Source organism: Ornithorhynchus anatinus, chromosome 2 (assembly GCF_004115215.2).
Source record: "Ornithorhynchus anatinus isolate Pmale09 chromosome 2, mOrnAna1.pri.v4, whole genome shotgun sequence".
NCBI lineage: Eukaryota > Metazoa > Chordata > Mammalia > Monotremata > Ornithorhynchidae > Ornithorhynchus > Ornithorhynchus anatinus.
In genome coordinates, this window is record NC_041729.1 from 104,333,181 (window position 1) to 104,357,116 (window position 23,936).

Sequence of the window (23,936 nt, forward strand, 5' to 3'; positions counted from 1 at the left end):
CCATTTTACAGATGAGGTGACTGAGGCCCAGAGAAGTGAAGTGACTTGCCCAGGGTCACAGAGCAGACAAGTGGCTGAGCTGGGATAAGAACCCATGACCTTCTGACTTCCGGGCCCATGCTGTATCCTCTATGCCAGACTGCTTCCCCACATGGCAGAGCACCTGTTGAAAAGCTTCCTTCACTGTCTCTCATGCAGAATTTCCTTAAATCAGCCTCCTGATGAGCTGAGCCAGACAATCATTTTTTGGTACAATACTTGTTAAACACTATGTGCCAGGCACTGTACCAATCGCTGGGGTAGATACAAGATCATCAGGTGGACCTAGTCCATGTCTCTCATGGGGCTCACAGTTTTAATCCTCATTTTACAGTTGCGGGAACTGAGGCACAGAGAAATGAGACCTTGCCCGAGGTCTCACCGCAGACCAGTGGTGGAGCTGAGATTAGAACCCAGGTCCTTCTGACTCCCAGGCCTGTGCTCTCTCCACCAGGAAGCAGCATGGCTTAGTGGATAGAGCTTGGGCCCGGGAGTCAGGACCTGGATTCTAATCCCGGTGGTTCTGCCACATGTCTTCTGGGTGACCTTGGGCAAGTCATTTCACTTCTCTGTGCCTAAATTGCCTCATCTATAAAATGGGGATGAGCGTGAACCCATATGGGACAGGGACTGTGTCCAACCTGATTAACTTGTATCTACCCCAGTGCTTAGAACAGTTTTTGGCACATAGTAAGTGCTTAATAGATACCATCAACATCATCATCATCATCATCCACTAGCCCATGTAGGGACAGCACCATGCTTTTCTGAAAGCTGAAGCTCCTCATATTTGGCTTTTTGTGGGAGGCAGCCTTCCTTTTCAGCTGATGCTTACATGTAGGCTATGGAGCAGAATTTTCTTCAGGACCCGTGCACACTATATGGGTGGCATAACACTCTAATTGCCCCAAAAGCACACCAGGCCTTCCCCCCTCTCGTGGTTAAAAATGGCCTCCCAGCCCTTTAAGGTGGTGAATTTGGGCCATACAATAGTAGATTGTAAGCTGTCTGTGGGCAGGGACTGTGTGCGTACTCCACTGTATTGTAATAATAACTGTGATATTTGTTAAACGCTTACTGTGTGCCAGGCACTGTACTAGGCACCGAGTTGGAGATACAAGCTAATTGGGTTGGACACAGTCCTTGTCCCACATGGTGCTCACAGTCCTAATTCCCATTTTACAGATGAGGGAACTAAGGCACAGTGAAGTGACTTACCCAAGGTCACAAAGCAGACAAGCGGCGGAGTCGGAATTAGAACCCTGGTCCTTCTGACTTCCAGGCCCATGCTCTATCTGCTAGGCCAAGTTGTACTCTCCCAAGCACTCAGTACAATGCTTTGCACACAGTTAAATGCTCTATAAATACCACTGTTTGATCACCTAGGAATGCCTGCCATGGACAGCCAAAATGCATACCTTGGCACGTTGGAACATGATAGTGGAGCTGGGATGTCAGAGCTTGCTCTAATGGATGCTCCTGTGTTACTGGAAATCTGCCTGTATCCTCCTTGCATGACTGTTGGTGTGTGTTTGTGTGTGTTTGTGTGCATGCATGTGCACACGACAAGGCAGATAATGGGCCGTGGCCCAGGCTGCCATTGGCGGAAAAGTTCTGAGAGATACCGAATGGATTTTGATAACTTATTCCTTGTCAGGTCCAATTCCACCACAGAGTGACTCTTCCTGCAGATCCGCCAAGCACAATGAACTTTCTTGTCGGCCGGCGAGAATGGGATGAGACTTCTAATTCTCCTGCCAAAGCAGCTGTATCCCAAGAGGGACATGGACTGCATCCAACCTGATTAGCTTTTATCTACCCCAGCACTCAGATGGGTGCCTGGCCTCTAGACTATAAGCTCCTTGTGGGCAGGGATTTGCGTCTGCCACCTGTATTTTGCCATATTCTCCCAAGCACTTAATATAGTAGTACATATACAGTAAGCACTTAATAAATACCATTGAATTTTTTTTTAAAAAAAGCCAACTGGCAACATGCAAGAATGAAAGGGTTTTCTGCTCCTATAGAATGGCGAGTTACATGGAAACAAGAAGGTGCTCCTTGTTTCTTGGTAACATTCTACCTCATTTTGTTAAACGTGGATCAGAGAGGAAAGCAGGGGGGACCCAGCTTTGTCTATTAGTAGATTTCATTAAGCCATGCCTTTGAGATGAGAGGCTTTTCCTGACAAGATTTCAGAAGGAGAAGGCAGGCAGGTTCCCGAAGGCCCGAGATCTCACCGCAGACCAGTAGTGGTAGGGATGCAGGGGCAGGAGTGGAGCAGCAGCCGCTCACCTTTGAACAAGGAGGACTCATTTGGGATTGATTTCTGGCCAGTGGTGAACCGAGCACCGCTCAGCTAGTAGCCGAGGAACCTCATGGGAAAAAACAAATCCTGGCGTCCCCAAACGGTGAAGCTGCTGCTTTGACTACTGGGCAAACTGAGCCACACAAACCTTCTACCCTTCCCACACATGGGGTCCTAAGCCTACACCATTTATAAGAAGAAAACAGAGGGAGTTACATCGTGCATCATTTTGTCACCCGTTTTAAATAGCGTTTAGAAGTGCTTTCCAAGTTTATGGAAATCAGCTGGGAAGGAGTGCCAGTCTGATTCCCAAACCCTGTTACAGGAGTGTTGTTGCATGCAGGAAATGCTTTGTTCTACTGTTTTCAGCTCTCTCTACAACCATTGCTTCTCACCTGCCCTCTCCCTCCCACGCCCCTCCCCCCAACCCAGCCCCATCCCCAGCTGGACTTGATTTCAGGCTAACGTGGTGGACAGTAGAACTCCATGCAGCTTCAGCAGAACCTCAGAGAAGCATCACGATGATGCAGATGAGCAGAAGGCAGATTAAGATGAGACAAAAATTGACAAAGAGTTCCTGGAGATTCTGCCGGGCTTGTGGGGGCATCTCAATGTTTGAGGCTCTTCTTAAAGCCGAGCGGGTGAGATGCTGGACCTTCTCCATGGCACCGGATGGGGCAGGAGGGAGGAGATTTAGAGGCCTTAGAAGCACAGGAAGAAGAGAAAATGGCAGGTGGAAGACCTGGAGCCAATCGGAGTTTGATCTTCTTCGTTCGTTATCTCAGTGGACGGAATCTGGAGTTCGGGGGTCGGGGAGAGCAGGAGAAGAGAGCGTTAGAATGGGGTGTGGAAATTGTTCTTTGGGCGTCCCTCCCTCTCTGCCTGCCTCCAAAATCAGATTCATTTTAATAAAAAGAATATCCAGTGCCCCTTTGCATGCAAGTTACCTGAAAAGCAAACCCCCATCCTGCCTTTTAACTCTCTTTCTTGGGACCAAGCCCGTTAGCTGGCCCAAGCAGGGCTGGCCTTGGTCAAGAGGAGGAGAGGCCCCACTGGTCAAGTAGGGCTCTTTGGGATAATTGTAACATGGAGTGCCCCGGGGGACTGGGCTGGCCATCCTTGAGGAGCTGGAACGACCCCGGTGACAGAGGAAGTGGATCCAGGAAGACCCCTCCCAGCCTCGCCTGTGGTCCGTAGGGTGGCAGCTGTGATGCTTTGCCATGTAGATGGGGATCTTGGGCATGAAAAGACTTTTCCCGATTGGGTCGATCCTGGGCTTCCAATGATGGGCAGAAATCAGTCAGTCAATCAGGGATACTTATTGAGCATTTATTGTGTGCTAAATACTCTTCTAAGCGCTTGGGAGAGTACACTACAACAGAGATGGTAGACACATTCTCTGCCTACAGTACGACCAGAAATCTGCTGCCCAGTGTCTGTGCAGGGACCTGGGATCCAGGCTGTAAGACAGCACACCTCCCCTCCCAACCGCCCGACCCCCACCCCAACACACACACCCCCCCCCAACACTTTTGCCTTCAGAGCCACCAGCTGATTTAAAGGGGAAGGAGGGATGGAAGGGGAGAGGTGGTGAAGTTCAAACTCATCGATTTTGCTCCCTGAGAATAGCCCCGAGAGCAGGGTGAAGTGAAGAGTGTTGAGAGGGTGAGGAGGGACGGTTTTGTGTTTCCTCCTCACTCCTTGCTGATCAATAGGGTTTCACTGAGCATCAACACCCTTTCTAGGGGGCAGAGGGTCTGCCAAACCCCAGAGAATGAGCTGCCTGAGGACAGATGTCCCAGTGTCCTAGGAGGGTTCCGACAACTGGCCATTTCCCCTCATCCTTCTCACTCAGCCCTCGGTCATCCCAGAACTAAAAAGGAAGTCCCCGCTCCCTCCAGAGAAGGTCTGTACTTCTCCTCTCTGCTTTTTCTTCCCCTGTCCATCCCCCACCCCCACAGCTCTCCTCACCCTTCCTACCTCTGCCCTTCCTGGAGATACCATGGAAGCCCCTGCTAAGTGGGAGATGGTGGGAGGGGTATGTCTCCTTGGGAAGGACAGGACAGGGAAACTGAGGAAGGCCACCTGGGCCTATGGGGCGATCCTTCTGACCATCTCACTGGGAGCCACTAGACTTGTAAGGTCCTTGAAGGCAGGGATCATGTCTACCAACTCTATTGTATTGGTCTGTCCCCAAGCCTTAGAACAAGGACACTGCCCTACATACAGTAACCAATAAATACCATTGATTGATGGACTGAGTTCCAGTGGGATGGGGGGAGAACAGGTGTGGGCAGAGACCCGCGGGGTCTGGAATTCAGAAGGTCATGGGTTCTAATCCTGCCTCTGCCACTTGTCTGCTGCGTGACCTTGGGTAGGTCACTTCACTGTGCCTCAGTTACCTCCTCTGTAAAATGGGGATTGAGACTGTGAGGCTGACATGGGACAAGGACTGTGTCCATTCCAATTTGTTTGTATCCCCCCCAGCACTTAGCACAGTGCCTGGAACATAGTAAGTACTTAACAAATACCATCACTTTAACTTATTATTATTCATTTTGCACCTGTACTGGATGCGCAATAGCTATGCAACATGTACTCACCCAACCCACTACTTTGGGTCAGGATGGGTAAACTTGGAGGGGGGAGGTTGGTCTCAAAGGGGAGCTTGACCCCAGCCAGACCCTGAGATCTGAGAAAACCAGGCTGTGCCACGTCCCCTGAAACTCTCAAGCTGCAGAAGGATTTCTCATCTGTACTTTTCCACTTTTCCACCTTGATGTAGCGGCATATCTAGCAGGACCGCATTGATGCCTGGATGTGATCTCCCACCTGACCCTACATAAATATTGAGGTTAGTGCCCCACAGTATGAGTAACACCAGCCAGGACGAATGTTTGAGGCTGAGTTTGTGGGCGAAGGAAGGTTTCCCAGAGAGAGAGCAGAGGAAACGGTGATTGGTGACACAGTTCTCCCCAGGGTCATCCTCCAGGTCCCTGCCTGTTTGAGAATCCAATTCCCTGTCCATCCAACTTGAAATTAGACACACTGGTATCCGATCACTGAAGACAACACAACTATCTCCCCATCTCACAAGCCCGTAACCATGGCATCGTCCTTGACTCATCTTTCTCATTCAACCCACATATTTAATCTGTCATCAAATCCCGCTCTACTTTCGCAACATCACTAAAATCCACCATTTCCTCTCTGTCGACACTGCCACTGCACTGATCCAAGCACTTAAAATATCCCATCTTGACTACTGCATCAGTTTCCTCGTTGACCGCCCTGCCTCCCGTCTCTTCCCTTTCCAGTTCTTACTTTGCTCTGCTGCCCAGATCATTTTTTTCTGAAAAAAATTTCCATCCACATTTCCCAACACCTCAAAAACCACCATTGGTTGCCCATCCACCCCTGTGTCAAACAGAATCTCTTTACAGTCCGCTTTGAAGCACTCAATAAGCTCTCCCCCTCCTCTCTGCTTTCCTAATACAACCCAGCTCATGCACTTTACTCCTCTAAACTTCAACCTACTCCCATCATCCTCTGGCCCGGAACTCCCTCCCACTTCACATTCAACTGACAAGAGACCTTCCTCGTTAAGCTTTTTTTGTCCCTACTCTTTCCCAGTCAGTCATATTTATTGAGCACTTACTGTGTGTAGAGCACTGTATTAAGTGCTTGAGAGAGTATAATGTAAGAGAGTTGATAGACATGTTTCTTACCCACAGCGAGCTTACAGTCTAGAGGACGAGACAGATATTAATACAAATAAGTGAATTACTAATATGGACATAAGTGTTGTGGGGCTGAGGGAGGGGTCAATAAAGAGTACAAATCCAAGTGCAATAGGGGAGTGGGAGTGGGAAATGAGATCTTAGGGAAGGTGACTTGGAGATCTGCTTTTAGTAAGGCTTTGGAGGTGGGGAGAGTGATAATAATGACGGCATTTGTTAAGGGCTTACTATGTGCAAAGCACTGTTCTAAGCGCTGGGGAGGATACAAGGTGATGAGGTTGTCCCAAGTGGGGCTCGCAGTCTTAATGCCCATTTTACAGATGAGATAACTGAGGCACAGAGAAGTTAAGTGACTTGCCCAAAGTCACACAGCTGACAAGCAGCAGAGCCGAGATTTGAACCCATGACCTCTGACTCCCTAGCCCGTGCTCTTTCCACTGAGCCACTTTGCTTCTATATAATCTGTTATATATGAAGAGGCAAGATGTTCCAGGCCAGAGGCAGGACGTGGGTAATGGGGTCGAGGGTGGGATAGACGAGATCGAGGTTCAGTGAGTAGGTTGACATTAGAGGAGCAAATTGCATGGGCTGGGATGTAGTAAGATAGGTAGGCAAGGTAGGAGGCAATAAGGTGATAGAGTGCTTTAAAGCCTGTCGTAAGGAGTTTCTGTTGGATGCGGAGGTGGATGAGCAACCCCTGGAAGTTCTTGAGGTGTGGAGAAACATGGACTGAACAGTTCTCTAGAAGAACGATCCAGGCAACAGAGTGAAGTGTGGACTGGAGTGGTGAGAAACTGGAGAAACTGGGTCAGCAAGGAGGCTGATGCAGTAATCCAGTTGGGATATTATAAGTGCTTGCATCAGTGTAGTAGCACTGTGGATGGAGAGGAAAGGGAAGATTTTAGCGCTGGTGTGAAGGTTGAACCGAAAGCATTTGGCCTATGCGCTTGGATCTGGACCCTTTCAGCACTTGATATTCATCCCACCCTCAGCTCCAAGCACTGCTCTACATTTCTGAAATGTATTTTCATGTCTCCTTCCCCCTCTAGACTGTAAGTTCCTTTTAGGCAGGGAACATGTCTGCTTACTCTGCAGGTGAGGGAAGGCTTACTTTGATCCGTTCTATCAGATCTTTCTGATCACCCTTCCCTAGACTTGTGTCACCCTTCCCTAGACTTGTGCAGCACTTGAATTTGAAATTGCCGGTGTCCCAATCCCAGCGTAGATTACTGGGGAAGTGTCTGCTAATTCTGTTGCATTGTAGTCTCCCATGCGCTTAGGACAGTGCTCTTCACATAGTAAGCGCCCAGTAAATACCCTTGATTGATTGATTGTCATCCCTCATCACTGGAAGTCCTTTTCAACTGAAGCATACCAAGACTAAAGTTAGCAGGGCGGTCTTGAACTAGTGGTGCATGCTGTTTGCATGGGAGGGGTAGGGCTAGGTTGTGGGGTTCCGGGCCTCAAGACGAAGGGGCAGGAGAGGGTTCCGGAAGCTTTTTCTTTGTCGGTTAAGCCGAGGAGGGAAGATTTGTTGGAACACCACTAGAGGTCCTGCCAGCACTGGAATTTGTGGTTTGTTTCTCCTGGTTTGACTGCGTTGAGCAGGCCTGGACGATCTTGCTCGATCCTGAGCCAAGAGGGATGCGACGTGGCCGGAGGGGGCCTGGTGAGGTGATCCCTAAGTTCAGTAAAGCCCTAGGCCTAATAACAGTAATAACTGTGGTATTTCTTAAGTGCTTAATGTGTTCCAGGCAGGGTACTAAGCGCTGGGATGGATACAAGCAAATGAGGTTGGACACGGTCCCTGTCCCACATGGGGTTTACCGTTTTAATCCCCTCATTTGACAGATGAGGGAACTGAGGCCCGGAGAAGTGAAGTGACTTCCCCAAGGTCATACAGCAGACACATGGTGGAGCCGGGATTGGAACCTAGGTCCTTGACTCCCAGGCCCGTGCTCTTTCCAGTAGGCCACGCAACACCGTGGCCCTCTGTCTATAACAGGGTGTTCGCTACAGAGGCCAATCAATCCACAGTATTCATTGAGCGCTTACTGTGTGCAGAGCACTGTACTAAAAGCTTGGGAGAGTGCAATATTACCAAGTTGGTAGACATGTTCCCTGTGCACAAGGAGCTTGTAGTGTAGAGGGGGAGACAGACATTAATATTAATAAATTATGGATATGTACATAAGTACCGTGGGGCTGAGAGTTGGGTAAAAATCAAGCATATAAAGTGTAGAGTTCCAGGTTCAACTTACACACCATCGCTAAAATCTGCCCTTTCCTCTCCATCCAAACTGCTACCATGTTAATCCAAGCACTCATTCTATCCTGCCTTGATTACTGTATCAGTCTCCTCACTTACCTCCCTGTCTACCTCCTGCCTCTCCCCACTCCAGTCTGTACTTCACTCTGCTGCCCAGATCATTTTTCATTCATTCAATAGTATTTATTGAACGCTTACTCTGTGCAGAGCACTGTTCTAAGCACTGAGGTAGATACAGGGTAATCAGGTTGTCCCACGTGAGGCTCACAGTTAATTCCCATTTTACGGATGCGGTAACTGAGGCACAGAGAAGTGAAGTGACTTGCCCACAGTCACACAGCTGACAAGTGGCAGAGCTGGGATTCGAACCCATGACCTCTGAGTCCCAAGCCCGGGCTCTTTCCACTGAGCCACGCTGCTTCTGGGGAGACAGACAGACAAAAACAATAGCAATAAATAGAATCAAGGGGATGTACATCTCATTAAAACAATAGCAATAAATAGAATCAAGGGGATGTGCATCTCATTAACAAAATAAATAGGGTAATAAAAATATATACAAATGAGCAGATGAGCACAGTGCTGAGAGGAGGGGAAGGGAGAGGGGGAGGAGCAGAGAGAAAGAGGGGGGAAAGGGAGCTGAGCTGAGGGGTGGTGAAGGGGGGGCAGAGGGGGAGCAGAGGGAGCAGAGGGAAAAGAGGAAGCTCAGGCTGGGAAGGCCTCCTGGAGGAGGTGAGCTCTCAGTAGGGCTTTGAAGAGGGGAAGAGAATTAGTTTGGCGGAGTTGAGGAGGGAGGGCGTTCCAGGACAGTGGGAGGACGTGGGCCAGGCGTCGACGGTGGGATAGGCGAGAACGGGGGGCGGTGAGGAGGTGGGTGGCAGAGGAGCGGAGCGTGCAGGGTGGGCGGTAGAAAGAGAAAAAGGAGGAGAGATAGGAGGGGGCAAGGTGATGGAGAGCCTTGAAGCCTAGAGTGAGAAGTTTTTGTTTCGTGCGGAGGTCTATAGGCAACCGCTGGAGGTTTTTAAGAAGGGGAGTGACATGCCCAGAGCGTTTCTGCAGGAAGATGAGCCGGGCAGCGGAGTGAAGTATAGACTGGAGCGGGGAGAGACAGGAGGGAGGGAGATCGGAGAGAAGGCTGACACAAGAATCCAGCCGGGATATTATGAGAGCCTGTAGCAGTAAAATAGCTGTTTGGGTGGAGAGGAAAGGGCGGACCTTGGCGATATTATAAAGGTGAGACAGGCAGGTCTTGGTGACGGATCGGGTGTGTGGGGTGAACGAGAGAGCCGAGTCAAAGATGACACCGAGGTTGCGGGCCTCAGGGATGGGAAGGATGGTCCTACCATCCCCGCTGATAGGGAAGTCAGGGAGAGGTTAGGGCTTGGGAGGGAAGATGAGGAGCTCAGTTTGGGACAAGCTGAGTTTTAGGTGGCGGGCAGACATCCAGGTAGAGACGTCCTGGAGGCAGGAGGAGATACGAGCCTGAAGGGACGGGGAGAGGATAGGGCAGAGATATAGATCTGCGTGTCATCTGCATAGAGATGATAGTTGAAGCCATGAGAGCGGATGAGTTCACCGAAGGAGTGAGTGTATATGGAGAACAGAAGAGGACCAAGAACTGACCCTTGAGGAACCCCTACAGTTAGAGGATTGGGAGGGGGAGGAGGAGCCCGTGAAGGAGACCGAGAATCAACGGCCAGAAAGATGAGGAGAACCAGGAGAGGACGGAGTCCGTGAAGCCAAGGTGAGATAAGGTGTGGAGGAGGAGGAGATGGTCGACAGTGTCAAAGGCAGCTGAGAGGTCGAGGAGGATAAGGATAGAGTAGGAGACATTGGATTTGGCAAGAAGGAGGTCATGGGTGACCTTTGAGAGAGCAGTCTCGGTAGAGTGAGGGGATGGAAGCCAGAATGGAGGGGGTCCAGGAGAGAATTGGAGTTTAGGAATTCTAGGCAGCGACTGTAGACGACTCATTCTAGAAGCTTGGAAAGGAAGGGTAGTAGGGAGATAGGGCGATAACTGGCAGGGGAAGTGGGGTCGAGAGAGGGGTTTTTTTAGGATGGGGGAGACATAGGCATTTTTCTACAAGAATATTCAGTCCCCACTTCTCAAGAGCTTCCAGAGGTTTCCCATCCACCTCTGCATCAAACAGAAACTCTTTACCATTGGTTTTAAAGCAGTCAATCACCTTACCCCCTCCTACCTCTTCTCAATACTCTCCTACTATATCCGAGCCCACACACTTTGCTACCCTAATGCCAACCTACTCATTGTACCTTGATTTCATCTATCTCGCCGCCTACCTCTCGCCCACCGCCTAGCTTGGCTTAGTGGAAAGAGTTCGGGTTTGGGAGTCAGAGGTCATGGGTTCTAATCCCAACTCCACCACTTGTCAGCTGTGTGACTTTGGGCAAACCACTTCACTTCTCTGGGCCTCAGTTACCTCATCTGTAAAATGGGGATGAAGACTGAGCCCCCATGTGGCACAACTTGATTACCTTGTATCTACCCCAGCTCTTAGAACAGAGCTTGGTAATTATAAGTGCTTAACAAACACCATCATCATTATTATTATTACCCTTGGCCTGGAATGCCCTCCCTCTTCATATCTGACAGACAACTATTCTCCCCACCTTCAAAAACTTATTGAAGGCACATCTCCTCCAAGATGCCTTCCCTAAGCCCTCCTTTCCTAGTATTATTATGGTATTTGTTGTGTGTTTACTATGTGCCAGGCACCTCCCGTCCCGTCTCCCACTCCCGTCTGTGTCACCCTGATTTATTCTCTGTATTCACCTCCTCACCCCTGGCTGCATCCTTAGCCCCACAGCACTTATGTACTTGTCTGTAATTTATTTATGTTAATGTCTATCTCCCCCTCTAGACTGTAAGCTCATTGTGGACAGGAAATGTCTGTTTATTGTACTTTCCCAAGCGCTTATTACAGTGCTTCACACACAGTAAGCCCTGAATAAATACAATTGACTGATTATGGGCCAAGCACTGTACTAAGCACTAGGCTAGATACAAGCCAATCAAATTGGATCCAGTCGCTGTCCCAGATGGGACTCACAATCTACGTATTTCATCTCCATTTTACAGATGCAGACAAGTGGCTTGCCCAAGGTCTTCTCTTTTGGGGGTGCCTTACCCACTTCAGTGGGTCATTGCCAGGTTGACTGAATCCTCATTGCCAGTTAAGAAAAGCCAACACTGAATTTCCAGGGGGAAAAGTAGAGTTGGTTTTGAGTCCTGTTAAACAGGCGAGAGACATCCTGGATCCTTCCACCCTACTTGAAATTCACTCCTTAGATGGTGAACCCGGAGTGGGAGAGAGAAACTCTTCGATGTGATTATTTATATCTTCCCCACTGCTTAGGGGAGGGCCTGGTACATAACAAATACCATAACTTGCTGACAGAATAACCTCTCCAGTCTCAAAGTGAGGCTCCTGCCCCTTTCTCCTATCCTTGTTTCATTTCACTGAGGTCTTCGTCACCAGCCCTTCATTTCCTCTTCTCCCATGTCCTTCAGCATCACCCTTGCTCTTGGATTTGCACCCTTTATTCACCCCTCCCTTGGCCCCACCGGACTTGTGTGCATATCCATAATTTATATTAATGCCTGTTTCCCCCTCTAGACTGTAAGCTCTTTGGAGGCAGGGAATGTGTCTTCCAAATCCGTTATATTGTACTCCCCCAAGTGCTAAATATAGTGTTTTGTACACAATAAGCACTCAAAAAATACCAGTGTTTGGATGATTTCATCCAGTCCCTTGCTCAAATGAGCCTCTATCACACCGGGAGAAGCAAGTGTGGTCCAGTGGATAGTGAACAGGCCTAAAAGTGAGAAGGACCTGGATTCTAGTGTGGCTCTGCTATTTGTCTACTGTGTGACCTTGGGCAAGTCACTTCACTGCTTCAATTTCCTCATCTGTAAAATAGTGATTAAGACTGTGAGCCCCATGCAGGACCGTCTCCAACCTGATTATCTTTTATCTTCCCCCTTTGTAGTACAGTGTCTGGTGCACAGTAAGCACTTAAATGCCATCCAAAAAAAATAAAATTAATAGTGAAGAGCTGATGAGGGAAGTGGTCTGATTTCTCCCTCACCCCACCCCCAATCTTTTTTTTTTTAATGGTACTTACTATGTACCATGCACTCTTCTAAGTGCTGGGGTAGATACAAAGTAAGCAGGTTGGACACAGTCCATGTGCCACATGGGGCTTGCAGTCTTCATCCCCATTTTACAGATGAGGGAACTGAGGGAAGAGAAGTGAAATGACTTGCCCAAAGTCACAGAGCAGACGAGGGGCAGATTTGGCAGTAGAACCCAGGTCCTTCTGTTTCCCAGGCCCTGCTCCATCCACAAGGTCACGCTTCTTTTGACGGCTATATATGTTTAGTGCCGTTCCCAAGGGAAGCACTATACTCGGAGGAATAGGAAAAGTGTCCTGGTTGACCCCTCAAATATCTGGAGCCAAATTGACTGAAATGCTGAAAAAGGACTAGGTGGGTTTGGGCTCCCGGCTAAAAGGAGCTGCTGGGAAATGATAGAGCCATCTAGCCGGTTGGGATCGGGCTCTTGGCCGTTGGGCGTCCAGGATGAGGAAGTAGGTGCGGGGATATTTTCTTTGTCCCGTTGTGTAGATGAGAGCCATGCAATCAATCCACGGTCCAGAGAATGTTTTTCTCGTGAGCTCCCAGGTTGCTAAGAATATTAACAGACGCTCTGTCTGTTCACCAAGTAAGGGAACACAGCATTGAGGTGCAAAGTACTCGAGAGAGATTTGGAATGAAATTGGGTTATAAAACATCAGGGACTCTAAGTGCCAGGCTGGGGTGGAGGTAAGCACTCAAACTCTGTTGGCCACTGGAGGGTTTAGGGCTCGTATATCAATCAAACATTCAATCTTATTTATTGAGTGCTTTTACTGTGTTCAAGGCACTGTAATGACCGCTCGGGAGAGGACAAACAGCAGTATATAGACACATTTCCTGCCCACAATGAGCTTACAGTCTAGAGGGGAAGACAGACATTAATATAAATAAATTATGGATGTGGACGTTAGTGCTGTGGGGCTGAGGGATATGTTTGTCAATTATGGATCAGGAGCCCTAGAATTGTAGTTATGTAGGAAAACTGAATCTATCAGTTTCCTGGGGTGAATGAAGCGGGCCGATTCCGCCCAGGAATGTGTGATAATTGTCCAGAGAACATTAATCATTTTACGCAATAATTGTAATAATCGTGGTATTTGTTCAGTGATCACTGTGTTTCAGACACTGCAATAATTGTTGGGCCAGTGAAGCTACCCAGCAGAAGGCTTTGGGAGTGTGAATCCTAACTTCTTCACTCACTCGCTGGATGCTTTGGACAACTCACTTAATTTGACTGTCATCCATTTCTCCATCTTAAAATGAGGTCCCAGAGAACCTCGTAGGGCAGGTCATGGGAAAAGATCAAGGTGGTAAACCACTTGAAGATAAAGTTTTGAGTAAAAGATGAATAGAAGGGTCAAAGCAATTCAATTTCAATTTCTTATAAAGACTACATTCAGCTTTAGTGCCTTTCTTGCAAGGAGCTCTAAGCGCTTTTATGTTCCATATCTTCCCAAGCTTCAGATTTTTAAATTAATTCTGTGGGTCCCAGAGGTAGGCGACTTGGTTGCCATTCCATTTTGCAGAAGTACTTCTAAAACTTGAAAAGGGCAAATGGGAAGCAGCCTGGTCTAGTGGGTAGAGCCTCCCGCAATTGAGCAAACTCAAATCTTTCCTGTAGCTAGAAGAATGTACCTCCAGATAGAAACCAGCTTGTGTTGGGGAGAGAGGGGCGGGGGTGGGGATTAAGCTCATCCTCTAGTCTTTAAACTCATTGTGGGCAAGGAATGTGTCTGTTTACTGTTAGTATTGTACTCTCCCAAGCACTTATTACAGTGCTCTGCACACAATAAGTGCTCAATAAATACGATTGAATTAAATGATTCAGTTATTTTGTTTTGCAGTCACAAAAGGACATTCAGTTTGCTGCTGGAAACCATTGCCAATATTTTTCTTGCTTGGCATTGGGGGTGACTTTGGTTACAGTATTAATGGAGGAGAAAGTGCCAGAACTGGCTGGGACATAAGGGATGGGGGAGTCACTGGACAGGTAAAATCACAAGTCTTTGTGGGCGGCGAATGTTATCTACCAACTCTGTTATAGCGTGCTCTCCCAAGCGCTTACTACAGTGCCCTACATGCAGTAAGTCTTCTATAAATACGATTGATTGATAAGGGGGTGTGCTGTGGATTCAGAGCGTGAAAGATCACAACCTCCTGGGTCTAAATAACTAAACCCCAATCCCTGCTCCCTCTTTCAAGGGAGAGAGACTTTTTTGAAACTGCAGTAAAAACAAACGATTCAGAGGATTCTTTGTTAGTGATGCTAGCCCCACACTACAAAACACCAAATAGGGATTCATTTTGAGGATAGCTTTCAAAGTGAAATTTGTCAGCAGTACAGAAAAAGACAAAACCCCACTTTGTATTGTGACAGGCGCTTTCTCCAGAGAACCGACCGCCCCACCCCCCCCAAAAAAAACCAACCCAAATCAATGTAAAGAGGTTTGACCTTGAGGGGCATATGATGTGTTTAATTCACCCACTCGGGGGTCTGATGAAGCCCGTTCACAGAATTCATTCTAGTTTAAAAATATTGCAAGCTGGCTCGGAGCAAGATCGTTCAGGCGGATCAAAAGAAACATCGGTCGCAAAGTCAGAGTAGAGCAGTTAGGACATTACGGTTTCCATAAAAAGTAATAAACCCAGTCCTTACCGTGGCTCTGGTGATTAGTGGTAAGTTATGGGCCAAGTGCTCCGAGAGGGAAGAGAGATCTCTGGGAAGCACGGTCATCAAGTCCATGGGAACGATTGGAGTAAGTAGAGCAAAAACCCCACAAAAGTTTCAGAGGCAGGCTCGTGATGTCATACCAGGATGCAGAAGCTCTGATTGGTTATCTTACATCCTCCTCATCCTAGAGACGATCCAACCAGACTCATTTTGCTGTGCGATTATTTGCTTTATCTCGGGGCTGGAAAGGTCAGCATTCTGGTGCTGTACTTTCTTTAAGAAAGTGGGTGGCTGAAGAACTCTGTGTGTTTGGGAAACCCAGGGATTCAAGCAGGGGAGCTGTCCCAGGGCTTAAGCTGGAAGTGGTCTGAAATAGCCAGGATGAAAGTTGTGTACATGAGGGATCCGCTCAAAAAGTTTTGTACATTGGGGATCCACTCAAAAGGTTTTGTGCATTATTAATCCCTGCACCGGAGCTCAGAGAAACTTGTTTTGTGAAGCATTTTTAAGAGGCTCTGTCAGGTTTTTATGATGCTGCCAAATTAATTAGTCAGTGGTATTTATTGAGCACTTACTGTGTACTAAGTGCCTGGGAGAATAGAATGCAGCAGTTAGCTCACAAGGAACTTACAGTCTAGAGTGCATGGATGACACAGAAGGGATAGGGAGTAGGATAATGAGGGCTTAGTCAGGGAAGGCCTCTTAGAAGAGGTCAATCAATCAATAGTATTTATTGATTGCTTACTATATGCAGAGCACTGTATTAAACGTTTGGAAGGGCACAGTACTATAGAATTAGCAGACCTACTCCCTGCCCACAGTAAGCTTACAGTTTAAAGGGGAGATGTGATTTTAATAGGACTTTTTAGGTGGGGAGAGTGGTCTGTCACATATAAAGGGGGAGAGAGTTCCAGACCAGAGGGAGGATGTGGGTGATCCTGAAGCATTGTGAGCTTGTAACTACTTACTAGTGCTGTGCTAAGATATGCCGAATCCAAGTGCTGTTTGGGTGCTTTATTCGTTATAAAACTCAGTACCCTATCACTAAAGAAATCCGGCTTTCTCTCCTGCGTGAATCTGACTTATTTTTTGTTGTACACAGGCACCCACGTGTAGCCGGGCTCTTGAGTTCAAGGGTGGCTACTGGAAAGCAGGCCCTGCTTCTGAGACGATATGCACTTGTCCTCCTAGGAAAAAGATGGTGGTCCCAAATTTATGCTCGAAACAGCAGCGATGGGCCTGGATCTTTGCCACATCCAGGTGATCCCTCTCCACCCTTTCTTGCTGGATCTGCCCACCACAGTGGATGGAAACCCAAACCTATTTTCTTGGCTTTCTAGGTTTTCTTGGCTAGTCAGAGCCAGCTCTTGTCACTTGTGCTCCCTAAGGATCCATATTAATAATAACAATGATAGTAATAATAATATTTGTTAAGCACTTCCATTGTGCCAAGCACTGGGGTAGATACAAGTTAATCAGGGTAACTTGTGGGGCTCACAGGCTAGATAGGAGGGAGAATCCTTCCCAACACTTGCTCTGTAGAACCCCAGAAAGAGCGCTGGGTGGATCAGTGGGCCGATGTCAGGCTGCCTACCTTCAAGCTCCAAGGATAACTCCAACCCCAGGTTCGGGTCTGTGCAATGGAGTTCTCTTTGAACTCTCTTTGGAAGAGAGTTCTCTTTGGAATTTTCTTCCATTGCCCTGCCAATGGACTCTTTTTTTTTTCCAATGGAATTTGTTAAGCGCTTACTATTGTACTGAGCACTGAGGTAGATACAAGCTAATCAGTTTGGAAAAAGTCCCTGTCCCACATGGAGCATACAGTCTTAATCCCCATTTTGCAGTTGAGGGAACTGAGCCCCAGAGAAGTGAAATGGCTTACCCAAAGTCACGCAACAGGTACATAGAAGAGCTGGGATTAGAACCCAGATCATCTGACTCCCAGGCCCATTGATCTTTTCACCAGGGCATGCTGCTAGACTCCTCTCATTCTAATGACACGTAAATAGGCTAGGAGCCACAAATCCATATATCAGATGACCCTGAGTTGTCTGGGGAGGAGCGGACACTGTTCCTGGCCTATTTGGGGGAGATTGATTCCACTTTGCAAGGAATGTTGCTCCAGGGAAAGGGCTGGAGTGGGAGGCAGACTCTTCCAGCATTAGACATCTTACCTCGTGGTCAAGACAGCCCTAAAAGGCCATTCTCTGAACAACTGATTTGTAACGGGGATACTTGGTTTTAAAAGCACAGCATGAGCAGGAAGGAATAAAGATGGTAACTGGTGAAAGGGAACACAGGTTTCAGAGCCTCAATCTAGGTTATGAAAAGTCTATTTCAAGCTTGTCAGAAGTCAATTTGGAAAAACAAAGGGTCTTTTTTTATGGTATTTGTCAAGTGCTTACTAATACCAAACACTGTACTAAGCACTGGGGGTAAGATACAAGCTAATTAGCTTAGGTACAGTCCATGTCCCACATGGAGCTCACAATCTTAATCCCCATTTTACAGGTGAGATAACTGAGATGCAGAGAAGTGAAGTGACAGAAGTGGTAGAGCTGGGCCTAGAACCCAGGTCCTTCTGACTCCCAGGCCCGGTATCTATCCACTATGCTATGCTGCTTCTCATCTTAATGACATACAAAACACAGGCAGTTCAAATCCTGTGCTAGTGCTTAGTACAGTGCTCTGTACAATAAGCACTCAATAAATACAATTGAATGAATCGCGCAGTGGGGAGAGTGTCCTGTAAAATTGAGTGCATTTTGCTTGAAAATATTCTCCGCAAAATTTCCTTCCAAGCTTTGAGTGCACGTTTAGCTTTCCCACCGCAGGATTAAAAGACACTTGCCAGGGCAGGGCTAAGAGAAGGCCAAGATGAGGGTCTCTGAAGAGAGCCAGGTGTCCAGGGAGGGCCAGACCCCACAGGGTGCGGCCGGCCAGTGTGTGGCCACTCCGGGCTTGCTTACTGCCCTCTGGGGAACGGGAAAGTGTCATCGCTGCTATTAACCGCCGCCGCTGTCAACCGCCACCGTCCCCACAAACAGGCCCTTAAATGGACACGGTCTGGGCTTTTACCAGAGACAGAGAAAATCCACCTCCAGGTCTTCGTTCTCTCCTCCTTCAGGCAGCTGGCCGGCCAGAACCGGATTTAAGGATTACATCTGGGGAGAGGGTTCTGAGTAGATGGTAATTGAAAGTGGGGCTTTGGAAAGGAGAAATAAAATAAAAATGAATGAAATCACCGGTAGGCAGTTTTTTCTGCCACAGAACTTTAGACACGCCAGGGTCCCTGCCTCGTTCTCGGAGCCTAAGGCATTTAGTAATGGTTTCTGAAATAGGGTCTAAACAAACCTGACCCGTAGCTGGAATTTGTATTCAAATACGTTTCTCGAAATTGCCGCTACCTAGAGTTGGTCACCTCTGTAGTTGATGGGCAAGACTGGATCTCTTGATGAGGGTGGGGAGGTTAATCCAGGATGGCGGCGGGTGGGAGGGGGAGGGCCGTCTTGGGGAGCAGATGAAGGTCATTGGCCTCAGATAGATGTAACTATTCTACTGCAGATGTGCTCTAACCAGGAAAGAGAACTTGAGGCAGGAGGAAGGCTACCCCTAAAAGATCCCAAGTGCCACGGGCTCTATCCAGGTGTACCAGCTGCATCTGGGTAGTGGGAGTCAGGAATAGCTGAGCGGTTTGGAGGTGACCGTCGGAGTTAAAGGAGCAGAATCTCCAGACCACAGATGGGTACTGGGGCTTGCTCAGAAAGCCCCACCTCCCTTCAGACCCCTTGGCCTCCCATTCCTACCTCACTCTTCCTGCTTTCTCACCAGGTAAGCTGAGGGACATTAAGGGAGGAGAGTCCAGTGACTTGCCCAAGAATTCCCAAGCGGTGCATGGCAAACTGGACAGAGCTCCCTCTCTTGCAGGTCCAGAGGCTTGTTATCTTAGAGATCCACTGGCAAGGGAAGGTTCCAATGGCTACGGTATTTGTGATGTCACATTGCTCCGGTCCTCAGTGCAGCCTGAAAAATCCTGATTCTGGGGATCCATGCTGATGGTAATTCACAAAGCAGGGGCACCCAGACCCGTCTCTGGTCGGCTCATTGGCCAAGAGGGGCCTCCTCATCGTGGTATTTCTTAAGTGCCTAGTGAACGTGAAGTGTTGTGCGAAGAGCTTGGAAGAGTACAGCAACAAAAACAAGACACATGACCAGCTGTCCTCCAGGAACTTACAGTCCAATAGCTGTGGGAAGACCTAAATCATTTGCGAAGAGCTGCAGCAGGGGGAGGAATAAAGATATAACAAGGAGTAAGGCAGAGGAGGTGGTATGAAATAGCTCAACAAATAATTGACTACAAGATAAATACACAAATCAAAATATACATGGAGCATATATAGTGCCAAGGATAAGAATGAAATCAGAGAAGCAGCGAGGCCTAGTGGATAGAGCCCGGACCTGGGAGTCAGAAGGACCTGGTTTCTAATTCCGGCTGCGCCACTTGCCTGCTCTGTGACTTTGGGCAAGTTATTTTACTTCTCTGTGCCTCAGTTACCTCATCTGTAAAATGGGAAATAAGACTGCTAGCCCCATGTGGGACAAGGGTTCTGTAATTTATTTGTATTATTGTCTGCATCCCCCTCCCTTCCCCCCCACATCCCCCTGCACCCGGCCCCAGACTGTAAACTTGTTGTGGGCAGGGAATGTGTCTGTTTATTGTTGTAGTCTCCCAAGCACTTAGTACAGTGCTCGGCACATAGTAAGTGCTTAACAAATACCAACATTATTATTATTATTGTTATTACAGTGTTCTGCAAACAGTAAGTGCTCAATAAATAAGTTGAATGAATGAAGGGGGTGTCTCCAATCTGATTATCTTGTGTGTACCCCAACGTGTAGAACAGTGACTAACACACAGTAAGCACTAAACAAATACCATAAAAAAAGATCTTCAAGTGTTATGGATAGTGTTGGGTGTATGGGACAGGACACTTGTTTATTAAGCAGGGAAGACTTCCCAGAGGAGAAGAGATTTTAGGAGGGCTTTGAAGATGGGGGAGAACTGTGGCCTGGTGGATTTGAAACAGGGAGAGAGCTCCAGGTTTGAGGAGCAGCATGAGGGAGGGCTAGGGAGGCAGGAGAGAAGACTCCTGAGTCACACCTAAGAAATACGATTCATCTAGCCTAGAGAGAGTGTATTAGAGTATATAGTCTAGACGAGGCTGGAGGCAGCGAGACCTGTGAGGAGACAATAACCTAATCACGATGTGATGAGGGTGTGGTAACTGTAGGGAGAGAGCAGGTGGAAGGAATGGTAGGATTTAGCAGTTGAATGACTTAATCGCCGTGAGGAATAGAGGGTTATGCCAAGGTGGCGTGATTCTGGACAGAGAGAAGATGGTGGCGTATTTGACTCTTCTGCCCTCTGATTTTCAGTCTTGACTGCTCCAGTGGAAAGGGAAATCCCAAGTACTGCTAGAGAAAGAAAGGCAGGTTCCATATATGCACACACACACATATTTTTCCTTTATTATTGACAGCTGATGTATTCTTTCTTTCTCCCTCTCCAGTTCACAGATGGAATATGTAGTGAGGAGAAAGGAAGAATACATCACATGGCAATAATAAAAACCGTCATATTTGTTAAGAGCGAGGTACCATACAAAGTGCTGGGGTAGATACGAGATAAATCAGGTTGGACACAGTTTATGTCCCACATGGAGCTCACGGTCTTAATCCCCATTAAACAGATGAGGGAACTGAGGCACAGAGAATTTAAATGACTTGCCCAAGGTCACCCAGCAGGACTGGCAGAGTTGGCATTATAACCCCGTCCTCTCACTCCCAGGCCTGTGTGCTTTCCACCGGGCCACCGTAGGCCATAGCAGGCAAAACCCTGTCCAGTGTCCTGGCTTCAACCCAAGGACCTCACAGTCCAAGTGAGCAAATCTCAGGCCAGGCACATGCCAAAAAGGGAATCCTATTCCAAAGGATCAATAATGTGGGCACTTTTAAAGAGGATTTTAAAACTGAACTCTCTGCCTCTACAAATTTTGGTCATAATCTTTCTTTCCAGATTTCAAATTGTAAGTTTATTATTTAAAGAAACCCAGGATAAGCCCCACAAAGAAGGCATGTCAAGAAAGTGTGTTTTCAACAAGATGTCGAGATAGGGGCCAAGGCATCCCCACCCTTTGGCTCCAATTTATATTTTAGAATTCTTTATGGGTACTGGTAATGACCATTCGATTCTGACTTTTCTTAAATCTTCATCAAACTAAGACTTGTTTACTCAACTGGTTTACTTGCCACTTCTACATCAAAGGGAAACTCCTTATCATCGGCTTTAAGGTGTTCAGTCAGCTCTTCCCCTCCTACCTTACCTTGTTGATCTCCTATTACGACCCAGCCTGCACACTTTGCTCATCTAATGCCAACCACTCAGTGTCCATCTGTTTCACTGCTGACCCCTTGCCCATGTCCTTCCTTTGGCCTGGAACTCTTTCTCCCTTCATAACTGACAAACCACCACTCTCCCTACCTTCAAAACCCCTCTAAAAGCACATCTCCTCCAGGAAGCTTTGCTTGACTAAGCCCTCATTTCCCTGACTCCTTCTCCTTTCTGCAGCACCTATGCACTTCAGTCTGACCCTTGAAGCACTTGATGTTCACCCCACCCTCAGCCCCATAGCACCCTTTTAAACTCTGCCATTTCCCTTGTCGGTAATTTATTTTCATGTCGGTCTCCCCCTCTTGACTGTAAGTGCTTTGTGGGCAAGGATGGTCTTCTAACTCTGTTATATTATCCTCTCCCAAGCACTTAGTACAGTGTTCTGCACACAGTAAATGCTCAGTAAATGTCATTGATTGATTGATTTGATTGTCTTATGAATTTGCAGTGAGAAAAGCACTCTTTTTCGTGCTTTCCGTTTTCTCCACTCCTCCCTCCTCCAATTTCTGACCGTTTGAGATACACCGGATAGCACTGATGCAGCAAAACTAAGTCTTCATCCAGGGAAGCCAAGAATTGATCAAATGCTTTTCATTTCTCATAGCTTTTTCATAACCATGTGTTGGAGAAGTGATTTGAAATCACTTAAAGAGATTGGAGCAATCAACCTGTCAGGTGTGTGATAGAAATCCAGTTATTTGGAGGCTTTATATAAACCAGATTGGGAAATGGAAGTTTTGAGACAGTGTTGTTTACTTTTGGCTGCCTTCGGTGGATTTGAGGAAGCAAGGAGCAGTAGGTCAATACAGTATGAACAAATAACCACCTGATGTGGTTGGCCATTTGGAACTGGATTCTAGAAAGTAGGTGTCAAAGTCTTTTTTCAGAGCATCTGTGTAGCCCAAGTGGGAAGCATTTGATCTGAGAGCATATATAAAATTCATTAATTCATTCAATAGTATATATTGAGTGCTTACTATGTGCAGAGCACTGTATTAAGCGCTTGGAATGTACAATTCGGCAACAGATAGAGACAATCCCTGCCCATTGACGGGCTTATAGTCTAATCGGGGGAGACAGACAAAAACAATAGCAATAAATAGAATCAAGGGGATGTCCCTCTCATTAACAAAATAAATAGGGTAATAAAAATATATACAAATGAGCAGGTGAGCACAGTGCTGAGGGGAGAGGAAGGGAGAGGGGGAGGAGCAGAGGGAAGGGGGGGAGGGGGCTTAGCTGAGGGGAGGTGAAGGGGGGGGGCAGAGAGGCAGCAGAGGGAAAAAGGGAAGCTCAATCTGGGAAGGCCTGTTGGAGGAGGTGAGCTCTAAGTAGGGCTTTGAAGAGGGGAAGAGAGTTAGTTTGGCGGAGGTGAGGAGAGAGGGCATTCCTGGACAGCGGGAGGACGTGACCCAGGGATCGACGGCGGGATAGGTGAGTACGGGGGACGGTGAAGAGGTGGGCGGCAGAGGAGCGGAGCGTGCGGGGTGGGCAGTAGAAAGAGAGAAGGGAGGAGAGGTAGGAGGGGGCAAGGGGATAGAGAGCCTGGAAGCCCAGAGTGAGGAGTTTTTGTTTTGTGCGGAGGATGATAGGCAACCACTGGAGGTTTTTAAGAAGGGGAGTGACATGCCCAGATAGTTTCTGCAGGAAGATGAGCCGGGCAGCAAAGTGAAGAATAGACTGGAGCGGGGCGAGAGAGGAGGAAGGGAGGTTAGAGAGAAGGCTGACACAGTAATCCAGCCGGGATATTATGAGAGCCTGTACCAGTAAGATAGCCGTGTGGGTGGAGAGGAAGGGCGGATCTTAACGATATTATAAAGGTGAGACAGGCAGGTCTCGGTGAGGGATTGGATGTGTGGGGTGAATGAGAGAGCTGAGTCAAGGATGACACCAAGGAAATGAAATCATAACTGCTGGTGAAAAAAGAAGTTTATTTTATTTCCCTGGGGTATTAGTAATAAGAATATGGTGCTTTTTAAGAACTTGTGTGCCAAGCACTGTACTAAATGCTGAGAAGATATGATAATCGCATCCGACGCAGGTCCCTTATTACATCCTATATGTAGGAGGAAGAACAGGCATTGAACCCCCATTTTACAGATGAGGAAACTGAGACATAGGGGAAGTGAAGTGACTTGCCCAAGGTCACACAGCCAGCAGATGGTGGAGCCAGAATTAAAACCTGGGTCCTCTGACTCCCAGGCCTGTGCTCTTTCCACTAGGCTGCTTCTCTTCACATGGACTTCACTGAGCTTCAAGCTAGTCAAAGATTGAAATTCAGTAAAGGTTTTCCTGAGTA

The 23,936-nt window shown here is 47.7% G+C and overlaps 2 protein-coding genes across 4 annotated transcripts in view; one reads left to right on the forward strand and one right to left on the reverse strand.

Moving 5' to 3' along the window:
* Nucleotides 1-23,936, forward strand: part of CEP85L (centrosomal protein 85 like) — a 185,135-nt gene that overhangs the window by 77,865 nt on the left and 83,334 nt on the right. The gene's annotated exons all lie outside the window — the stretch shown is intronic.
* Nucleotides 1,581-19,138, reverse strand: PLN (phospholamban). 3 transcript variants are annotated; one of them, XM_029052095.2, is made up of 2 exons: nt 18,993-19,138; nt 1,581-3,142 (listed from the first exon to the last, which is right to left on the reverse strand). In XM_029052095.2, the coding sequence occupies exon 2, from the start codon at nt 3,009-3,011 to the stop codon at nt 2,853-2,855; it is 159 nt and encodes a 52-aa protein (XP_028907928.1). In that variant the 5' UTR covers nt 3,012-3,142; nt 18,993-19,138; the 3' UTR covers nt 1,581-2,852. The 3 variants fall into 3 exon arrangements, with proteins under 3 accessions (XP_028907928.1, XP_028907935.1, XP_028907921.1); XM_029052102.2 differs by lacking the exon at nt 18,993-19,138 and adding an exon at nt 18,265-18,373; XM_029052088.2 differs by lacking the exon at nt 18,993-19,138 and adding an exon at nt 15,172-15,282.